Source organism: Poromitra crassiceps, assembly GCF_964638095.1.
Source record: "Poromitra crassiceps genome assembly, chromosome: 6".
NCBI lineage: Eukaryota > Metazoa > Chordata > Actinopteri > Beryciformes > Melamphaidae > Poromitra > Poromitra crassiceps.
This window is the reverse complement of record NC_139627.1, coordinates 4,840,240-4,851,239: the sequence shown is the minus strand read 5'-3', so window position 1 is coordinate 4,851,239 and position 11,000 is coordinate 4,840,240. Positions and strand designations below refer to the sequence as shown.

Sequence of the window (11,000 nt, the reverse complement as noted above, 5' to 3'; positions counted from 1 at the left end):
TGTTGTGTTCACGTTGATAGCTCATATAATATAATGTATCATATCGTTAATTTCAAGCTTAATTCTTACCCAGAGAAAAAGGTACAGCACTGAAAATGTAACAAGCAATAGTTTTTTTTAACATCTTTATTTTAAAAGATGAAAAACCCCAGGTGCTTTAGTCCCAAGCTTCAATGCTCCTGGCCAATCCCGGCGCCACAGGGCGTGGTTATTGCTTATCCTATGTGGGGTTAGAAATCACGCAGGCAGGCCAGGCTCTTTCTCGCCGAGAAGAGCCTGGTGACGCGAGGTTACAAAAACATTACGCACGTGTGACGTTTCACTTCCGCGTTCAATGGTTCAAACTCGCGTCAGGGAAGTCATGAGGGAAGTGAAGAAAAACACATGACGCTTAAACTGATGACCAGAGAGCACTGTAGGGAAATGTTTCGCTTGTTTCACGGGACAAAACCTCGAGTGAACGTGTCAGCTTTCCTCCCTAAAACTCAAAGCCCGGCCATGTCTACGCAGTCCGGTGCAAACAGCGACAACAGGTCGGTCCACTCCGACGGCGTTAAAGAGGTTCACAACGTCCCAATGAATGTCATTACAAGACCCATTCCTCCTGTACTGGACGAGCACAAAGTTCAGAGCCTTATGGACACAGTCAAGGTAAAACATTTAATTTATAGCGTACATATTTTGTCGGTGTGTTTTGAAGTCAGCTCTGTTAATGTATTGAGAGGTGGCTGTAGTTAAAAATGTTATTAGAGAGAGACGAGATAAGTAGTGACATAACCTACCAGCAGGGGTGGAAAGAACGAATTACAACTACTCACATTACTGTAATTAAGTACTTTTTTTGGGTACTTGTACTTTTAAAAGTAATTTTTTCAAGTCTGTAATTTTACTCTTACTTAAGTATGGATTGCACCATGTAATCTACTTCGTTACTTTTTAAATCATACTGAGTACTGAGTACAATTTTAATTAATTCAATCCAAACATCCAAACCTTTGATCTGCATTTTACGCAGCCAATAAACTATCAAGTGATTGCAAACGGGGCAATGAAAACCATGAAATGGGGGGGCGGGGAGACGCCCACAGGTTAGATGTTGTTTTCCGGCATGACCGGCAGAGACGGGGATTTCAAGCCGCTCGTAGGTAGGGATGGGACTCGACCCGAAACCCGAAAATCAATAAGGTCCGACCTTATGATACTGTTATCGAGCAGCGGCCGTTTGGTCCATTAATTCCCCCCCGCCAGTCTTTCCCCTCTCTGATCTGTGCGCTGAATTCGCTGTCAAGTGCCCTGTCTCTGTCACTGACTCAAGCCTGTGTGCAGACGCTTGAGTGACTGTCTAAATAACACTTTTAATTCGATTATTGAATCACGTGCATCACGTGTGACGCGACACGCCCCCCTGTTCACTGCTCATTTGATCATTAATTTAATTTGGTTGCGAACTTGGTCTGTCACGCGACCAGTCAACACAGGACTCAGGAGGAAGCGACATGATGCTGAACCCTTCACCAAAGTGAAAAACAAACCTGAAGCCAAGCCACCCAAGGTATGCCAACCTTACCTTACCTTACCCTACCTTGGTATGCCACCCAGGTATGCATTGTCCACGGACGCCACGCAAATGCCGTTTGTTGACATACTGTAATCCACTTGATAAAATAATCCCAAAATATGCGGTCCCAAGCAGTGATGAAAGTTCCTTGTGTTCTGTTCCCATGCTCTGTGACACGTCATGACATGTACCGTTGTCCGACCATATTAGGAGGGCATTATATTATGGGGCTATTATATGTAGCCTAATAGGTGACCATGGGTATAGAGCATTGATTGTATATACTGTATTAGGTATAGAGGCTAGTCTACCCAGTGTGGATATTCAATGTGTATTCCGTAAATAAAACCAATAAAAATAAGCCCAAATAGTTTGCAGTGCACAATAAATGTGTTTTCACAGCAATATAAAATTGAGAGAGGGAATTATGACCTGTTTAACGCCTAACAGCTTGGTATAGGCTATAAAAAAATACTAATGACAAGATTTTTGTTTCAATCAAAGCAAATATTTAAATGAAAATACAACCATTAATTTCATAATAGTTGTTTCCACTGGTTCAGTGTCAGTACAGAGCACATCTTGAAAAGTCTGGAAACAAATCATAGTGGTGTAAGGGAGAACAGTTACTCGGTATGTGAATAACATTTATTTTCTTTATTGTTGGAAAAAGTGTTGCTCAGTGCTGATGTCTGTGCTGCTGATATTATTTTACTATTTGCATGTCATGTGGGCCCTATTACTTTTCAAATAAATGCACAGCAACAGCATCAGCAGGTTTTGTTTATTGGAGGCAAGGCTAATCCTTCTGTTCAGAAATAAAACAGTCACAGACTCACAGTTAAAGTCCCTGGAAACCAAAATCCACAAAAACGTTCTAACTATGTTATTTAGGATCTTATGTTACTAATTATATGCCTCCGAAATTATTATGCATTACTTTCAACCCAAAGCCTTAAAATCGACACTTTTCTACAAGATTCTACAAGATACTTCCTCATTGAAGAGAGCAGCGCGTGAGGTGCTAAAATGTAGGAGCTTATGACGTCATAAGCTCTATATAACCTTTGTACACGCGTGCAATCCGCACCCACCTATGGCAAGTCTGTTCTTTGCCCCAGTGACAGCGCTCCCTCGCTGTCCGTCTCCCTGTGCCTGTGTGTGAGATTAGCAAGGTGTCGGGTTTCAAGCCATGTGCTTCTCTCTCTCTCTCTCTCTCTCTCTCTCTCTCACTCTCTCTCTCTCTCTCTCTCTCTCTCTCTCTCTCTCTCTCTCTCTCTCTCTCTCTCTCTCTCTCTCTCTCTCTCTCTCTCTCTCTCTCTCTCTCTCTCTCTCTCTCTCTCTCTCTCTCTCTCTCTCGGACTAGAGAGAGAGAGAGAGAGAGAGAGAACGGACAGAGATCTCTTCCTCTCAGAGCCACGGAGCAACCAGGGGAGCAACGCGCGAACACACACACACACACACACACACACACACACACACACACACACACACACACGGTGTGTGCACTCATCTCTCTTTCTCTCTCTCTCCGTTTCCCTCCCCCCTCTCTCTCGCGCTCTCCGAGACAGAAATTTCCCTGCTGTAGATGGGACACGCCCACACATTCCGCGGGAGATAATACACTCTAAAAAATAATCGATTTTCATGCGTTTTGCCACACCTGTCAAACCTAAATTTATATACTTTGCGACGTTCATCATCGTTCAAATTTGGCTGGTGGCTTATTAACATAGGGTCCTGTGATGTGATGAACTCAAAATGCTAAATAATAAAGAAATATTTCTGGTTTCCAGGGACTTTAAGCAATAAAAAAACAGTTCTGTAACAAAAAGGTGAAATGTTCATCCTTCTAACAGATCTAGGTACATTTCAGACTTGAAAGCAGTGTCCTGTCTTCTCTGAGGTGACATGCAAATTAACTAGATTCATATGATCAAATCTTTCCTGTCCTCTTTAAGAGTCAAATGCTTACCAGTATTATTAAAAATGAATAAAATCTGGGGGATGAGCAAACCTTCAGCAGGTGTGACTGACAGACCCCTCCCACCCACCAGTTTTTAGTTATTTAGGGTTTTGCTCCCTGTTGATACTAAGAAGCGATTGATCTTTCATTCATATCATTTATTAGAGAAATATGCTTTGTTGAAAGTGTATAATGTATTTTTTACATGGATCTCCCGTTTCAAGTGAATGCCTGTGACAGCCTGCTATTAAAAATCGATGGTTAAAAAAGTAACTAATACTCTGAGTAGTTTTTTAGAAGAGTATTTTTTACTTTTACTTAAGTATATTTTTAACACCAGTACTTTTACTTGTAATTGAGTAATATTTCAGTAAGGTAACAGTACTTCTACTTGAGTACAAACTTTCAGTACTTCTTCCACCACTGCCTACCAGGGATGATACAACCTTGTCAGGCTGTTGGCTGTCCACACGGTGGGCGTGGCTTTGTGTCTGCTCTAAACCCACTCCTAAACCATGAGTTTAGGTTAGTTAGTAACCTTGTATTTATTTATGTATTTATTTATTTATTTATTTATATCTCATGGTCTCATAATAGTCTGTAATCACAGGAACATATGGGTGTTTTTTAATGATTGCAACCAGTATTCCTATAATAATCCTATAGGAACATAAGAGTATGTACATGTATGTGATACACTATGCATTACTATAGTATTCCTGTAGGGACTTGCAGTATGTTAGTTATGTAGTATCTGAAGAGTAAAGAGATGGCTTCCTCCTTTGATGACAAGTAATTTGGTTTTGTGGGGTATCTGTGATCACCACCATCAATACAGACACATCTTAATGATGTAATTAATTTACATTTACATTTGTCATTTTACACATCAAACTCCAGTGGGTTGTTGTTATGCCTGTTGCTCATCATTTTCCCACCGCAATACATTTCCTTTGAGTGAGACACGTGCCCAATGTTGCTCCATGCACCTGTATAAATTCAATTAACCGCCATTGATCTCTGCCTCCAGGAGACAGCGGACGTCAACACTGTTCCTCCGATCGATGTCCTCTGGATCAAAGGTAGAGAAGGAGGAAACTACTACTACTCGTTTGGAGGCTGTCACAGGTTCGCTGCGTACGAGAGGCTGAACATGCCAACGATCCCAGCCAAGATCTTCAAATCAAACATCTCAGACCTCAGGACTTACTTGGGTGCCTCAACGCCTGATCTGCTGTGAAGCTGCAGTCGTCTGGGGTTGTTTTGACAGACATGCCCGTTGAAGTTAGACTGCATTTGTATTTCATAAGTGGGTAAATTAGTATTTTCCTTTTTAGGAGTGATGATTCAATTGCAGCTGATGACTGCAGAGCAAAGTGTGCACCAGCAGGGGGAAACGTAACTCTTTAGTTATTATACACAAGACACTTTCCTGTTCAGGAATCTGCAGCTGAAGGCATATTATTATCATCAGAGCTATAATTACTTCATGAATTAATATTGAATAAGATGAGAGTATATTCAAAGCAGAACCCATATTTAAAAATACTCCTTCATGTATCGGATAGATACTGTGCCAAAATGTAATGCAAAATGTATGCAGTAGATTGGCCGGCCTCGCCTGGTTCTGCTCTGTCAGCCAACATCTGCAGAGAGAGAGAGAGAGAGAGAGAGAGAGAGTGTGAGTGAGAGAGAGTGTGAGAGGTTCACATTTTACCAAGTAAATGTTTATATGTCATTCCTTATACATAAAAACTAACTTAAATGTTACATTTCCTGCCGTTATTCTCTTCTGTATGTGACTGAAACATGAATGTATCGTTGATTTGATTAGGCTTCATTGCCATTTTCCTATAATACTGTAGAATAGATATGATATAATATAAGATCTAATATATTGACATTGCCGTGGGGATATAGTTGAGTGGGGAAAAAACGGGGGATAAAGTTTGTGCATTTTGTGTCCAACAGTCGCTTACAGTGTAACGCCGCCTTCAGCACAGACCTACTTCTGCATTAGCCAAAACATCGACAAAAATGAGTGACAGCTAAAAGTTAAAATAGAAACCTATAACAATGCTAATGATTTACATAGACAATAACCAAAAAATAACATAGCAAGTTAGCAAGAAAATGCAGTAGTCTCTGCTGCTCGGGGGTATCACAGAAAACCAGCGGTATTTACCACTTTGTGGGCTCGTTCATGCACACTCAAATTATAATTACAATGATTTTTCGACAGCACAAGAAGGCAGCATCGTGATGTAAAGGAGCCTATAGATAGATCAGATGGGTTGTAGAGGAGGGGTCAGGTGTCATGAGAACACAGTGGCGGGTTCAGGCTGACTGGGGAAAAGACGGTCTTCTTCACGTGTTACAGTACGGAGCTATTTTGAGACAGGCGTTGGGAGTCTTGCCTCTTCCTCCCATCATCAGTCTTACCCAGCCGCCGTCTGTAAAAAGGATGCCTCATGTTAACCTTCCACCTCCTTCCAGATTGTGTTTTGCCCGACCGAAGAGGAGAAGGAGACGCAGCCTTTCCTCTGGGATGGCAGGGCTGAGTGGTAAAGTCATAAGAAAAGCCCCCTTCTAAAACAAGAGCTTTTCTCTCACTTCCTCCATCTTGACTGACAGGGTGAATGGCACCAGGTAAAAGTTGACGATTTAAAGTTTTTTATTATTTTCACAACATTCATCAGTATCAGACAATAGTCCCTCATACATAGTAAATAACTTAAAAGGAAAAACAGACAAAAAACAAACAATGACAACAAAAAGGCACAGCGACTTTTTGAATCTTACATCATGTAGCTCTAGATCAGTCCAGAGTCTTTCTATGATAAAGTGTCCTACGCTACATTAGTAGCCAGATATGTCCCCCATTTCAAGGTGAAGACCTCCAATCTGTTGTGCATCCTATAGAACAAATGTTCATAGGACGCCACCCTTCCCAGTTCAATCAACCATTCCTGCATGGAGGGTCCCCCTGTTAAAGTTAATTACAGACACATTGTTGTAAATAAACAACATTATGTTATGCTTGACGGATGCATGGCACTGCAGTGCTCGATGCAATTAGTTAAACGCGTACGCATTCCAGTATGCTACATTGCACATAAATCGGCCACGTGCATGCCTTAATCATTCCAAAACGTTTAATGATTTGTTCTGCAGGTATGATGAAGAATCTTGTTAAAGGATAGGTTCACCCAAAAATGAAAAGTCGGTCATTATGTACTCGCCCCATGCCGATGGAAGAGACTCGGATTATTTTGTTGCATTTGAAAGTTGGTCCCCATTCACTTCAATTGTTTTGGAGAATGCTGCAATGGTGTTTTGCTGTGAAAAACTCCACGAATATTTTGCGGACTAAAAAAACGTCGCCCGTCCTTCCATCGGCACGGGGGCTGAGAAGATAGTGACTGAATTTTCATTTTTGGATGAACTTGTCCTTTAAGCGAACGCATCACCGCGGAGTGTTTTCCACACCAGCCCATGTTTGTTGGTCCAGACATTGAGACGAGGCCTTGCTTACTCAATCAGTCTGTCTGCATCATAGAGGAAGGAACTGCAGCAGAGCAGAATAATACCAGGTAAACTCTAAATCGCAGGTCGTTACGCAGAGAGACCGACACTTTCCTACAGCAGTGCTGCCCTCACAATGCGAGCTCCGACCCGCCTGATGGCGTCCCTCGGTGACCATCGAGGAAGTGAGGGGGGGGGGGGGGGGGGGGACCCAGGAGGCGGTCTTCACCGGCGAGGCCCTGAAGGACTGTAAATTTCTCCAATGAATCGTCGCGTGTGAGAAGATTTCCTGTGGCTCGCTCACTGTCTGGAAGTAACCGTATCCTCAAAGGGCTTTTTGACACGCAAAAGCGGTATGAAAAAAAGAAAAGACACTGCACCTGTTACTTCGGGGAGCCGTTTTCCATGGGTGGTGCTCGACGCTTTGGTCTGCGAGGATTTAAACGGATCAAGGGGGTTTAGGGACCAAGAAAAAGGAAGTGGTTCAGGTCATATTTTGGATAAATGGTTTATTGCCATGTCAGTCACACTCCTGCCGCCCTCTGTGCTTTGTGCCATTTGGAATTGTTTTGTTCAATGAAGACCAGACTAACTCATGCTGAGTTCAGTTACCGTTTATTTGTGTAGTTGTATTTATTAAAGCTCAGAGACATGGCAGACCTTCAGCAAAAGGTCCTTTTTTAATTTTTTTTATTGGGCAGTTATGAATCTTTTAACCTGTATGCACTTCATCCAACTGAGCGTATCGTTTTCGTACAGTTTTTGCAAATAGGCTCATAAAGGAGCGAACATGTCCAGAGAAAGAGCTTTTACCTGCTTCTTGTCTCTGGGTCACTGGTGGGTCTGTAACTTGATCCAGTACAGTGGCGGAATAAAACTACCAAGGTCTTACCTAGGGTGTTTGAACGCCCTCCCTTGATCCTCGCTCTCCTGTAGGGTCCGTCTACATTTAAAAGGAAAGCTGAAAAGTGATCTCTGGTTAGCCAGCTCACCCATTTGTTCCACTCGAGCAGGCGTTACAGCCGCTGTCCTTTTGAAGGAGGTTGGGGGTGTCTGTGTTTGGAGGAGATGATGTCTTCTCACAGCAGCTCCCTGTCCGGAATTCCATTAGACTACCGGACGCTACAGGCGTGTCATTTGCGCCAGATTTGCAACGCTGTACTCGCGGCCTCCGACCTCCCTGCTGCACACAGACGCATTGTGCCCCAAACCTCCCCAACCGCTTTTTAACACAACTCTATGTAGCTTGATGTGATTTGTAGGTTTTCTTTCCGGTCATGCTCCCACAATCTTGTATTAGAAGTGTAATTCCGTTTGGATCAGCATAGACAATAGAATAAAATACATTGTAAATTATGTGATAACCTATCGATATCATACCATACACTACTAGTCGACGGTTTGAACACACCGCATTTTTTTCAAAACTATAAAAGAACAAAAATGGAATTATGCAGTGACCAAAAAAGTGTTAAACACAAATCCAGACTGTCTCATATTTTAGATTCTAGAAGTTGCTGCTTCTAGAATCCTTGATCCCCGAATCCCGACTCTCTACATCCAACCTTCCTAATCCCTATAGCTCCCGCCCCTATTTCCTATAGCCTCACTACATCCATGAGTGAGTGAGTGAGTGCCCTGACTTTGCTTTGCCGTCTTCTGACCCCAGCAGGGCCTGCTGGCGCAGCGCCGTGGGAAAAACGGAGAACATTCAATCAGGTGTGTCGAAACTTTTGACTTGCAATGTACTGTATGTGCATACATGTAGCCTATATCGTACCACATTTATTGCATTATTTGTTTCAACGGTACAGCTAATTCAAGCTTTAAGAAAAGACATAAAACAGTTTGTCTGGAAATAGGCCTCTGTCTTTCTCACAAGTGTCCCCTGACCCGTTGGGAGGACGGTTCAGTGGGCCTGGGTGTGGGACGCTGTCCTCTGAAAGATGCAGCAGTGGCACAGACATGGCAGACAGCTCAGACAGAGCTGCTCTCTGAAGCAAAACAACTCGGGACGAAGCCAACAGGCTGTTGTTGCCTCTGCTCATCACTATGGATGAATGGCAGCACTTCTTCCGGATGAGTATAAGAGCCTTCCAAAATCCCATGAAATATGAGTGTTGTTCTAAGAAAGCCAGGCTTAACCTTCCATGACTCAGTCCCGAGTCAACATGCCCGCACACACACACACGCACACACACACACACACATACACACACACACACACACACACACACACACACACACACACACACACACACACACACACAGAGAGAAATAAACTGGGGTACGTGTACCCCTAGGGGTAGGTGGAGGTACTACAGGGGGTACTTGAGAGAAAGGGGGGGGGGGAAAGCATGAACATAAATGAAACGTTAAAATAAATGTGCTCAGGAGGCACTAATTGATCTAATTTCTTATTTTGTAATGTTATATTCTTCAAAAGGTGGGTTATCATTCATTCATTGCATCATTATGCTATAGGTTCTCTTGCAGTTTTCTAAGCAAAATTGTTGCTTAGAAAACTGCAACAGAACCTATAGCATACAACATTTAATGTTGTAGTTGGATAAAGGGGCTACTTGGATTCAGAAATCAGGGAAAGGGGGTACTGAAGCCAAAAAGTTTGTGACCCACTGCCTTAAGGCACAGGCTCACACAGCACAAATATAGGCTACAAACACACACTGTTAAATTCTGACTGTCATGAGAGTATATTGCCACTGAAGCTTCTACAACATATTTTTACTGACTAATATTTGAGAGAATAACACTTGTAAATCCCATCGTAAAATTGCATGCATTGCTGGGATATTGGATATCACAACAGAGATCGACAAGTTAGAAGTTGTACCATTTTTGGAGATATTCAAGAGTGCAGTTTGTTGTAAATGTTTTGTAAAAATAATTGCATGGACTTAAATCTCTCTGGATAATTGTTTGCAAGACCACACATTCGCACAGCCTTTGGCACGTCAGATGACTGTGTTTGGTGCTGCTTCACCAGGCAGTCTATATGACAGCATGTTGATGTAGCTGATGAGGCACATTGAGGTGGTTGGATGAGCCGGTGGCTGCGGGCGGCTGAGGGGACATGTGTGCAGGACCTGGTCTCCGGTGACGTGGCTGTTAGAGGTTATAGGAGGTTCTAAATGAGCCATTTGCCCTCCTCCCACTTTGTTTTTTCAAACCCGGACCAACAAGAAGAGAAATCCTCGCCATTCCAGGATCACTCTGGTCAGGACATCTGCTCAGTGTTTATTTATTTACTGACGGTGATGCACACTTCACTTTCTCCCTCTGCCTAACCTGCTCAGCATGAGGGAAGCTCAGCTACTGAGAGACAGGAACCTATAGGAAGATTTTAGATATTAGCCTATAGTAGCCTATAGAAACTCCAGGAAATAGGTATGATATCAATTCTACAATGTAAGTTTTGTCAGCATTCAGTAAAAGAGAGCCTATAATAGGCCAATAGGATATGTTGCTGTGCACTAGTGGCAGAAAATGGTAAATTGGGCTTCCTGAAAATATATTCAAAGATACAAAGAGAAGAACTGAAATCTTTATATGATTTGAAATCACAATCACATGCACTTCAATTCTCCAAGCACCTGCATATAACTCTGCACAAAATTGTTATGAAATTGATTTAACTTGTGTCTTCAGGTTGTTTTAATCAAGGTGATTAATCAAGCTGATATTATATAGCTATTTGGGAAAAAAGCGCCATTTTGCATCTTGACTATTATGACCCAGTTAAAATCAAGGTAAACAAACCTCAGCGGGTGGCAGCACCATAAACATGTCAAGCAAACACATGGTAACTGTCGAAAAGCGATTAAAAACAAACACTTCTCTTACTTTAAGGGATTAAAATGTAAAATACCCTAGATGAAACTTTTCCAAGTTTAATCATGCCTCTGACTTTTAATTGATATCATGAATTAG

The 11,000-nt window shown here is 42.3% G+C and overlaps 1 protein-coding gene across 1 annotated transcript; it reads left to right on the top strand.

Moving 5' to 3' along the window:
• The first annotated feature begins 404 nt into the window (after nucleotides 1–404).
• Nucleotides 405–5,233, top strand: srxn1 (sulfiredoxin 1 homolog). Its single transcript, XM_083639069.1, has 2 exons — nucleotides 405–651; nucleotides 4,555–5,233. Exons 1-2 carry the CDS (start codon nucleotides 424–426, stop codon nucleotides 4,762–4,764), a joined length of 438 nt encoding a protein of 145 aa, XP_083495195.1. The 5' UTR covers nucleotides 405–423; the 3' UTR covers nucleotides 4,765–5,233.
• The last annotated feature ends 5,767 nt before the right edge of the window (nucleotides 5,234–11,000 follow it).

What these genes read in the sequence shown, in the direction of transcription:
- srxn1 (XM_083639069.1), top strand. Translation starts at nt 424, where the DNA reads ATGTTTCGCTTGTTTCACGGGACAAAACCTCGAGTGAACGTGTCAGCT. An exon ending in GCCTTATGGACACAGTCAAG is followed by an intron (nt 652 to 4,554) that starts GTAAAACATTTA and finishes CTCTGCCTCCAG; the next exon opens with GAGACAGCGGACGTCAACAC.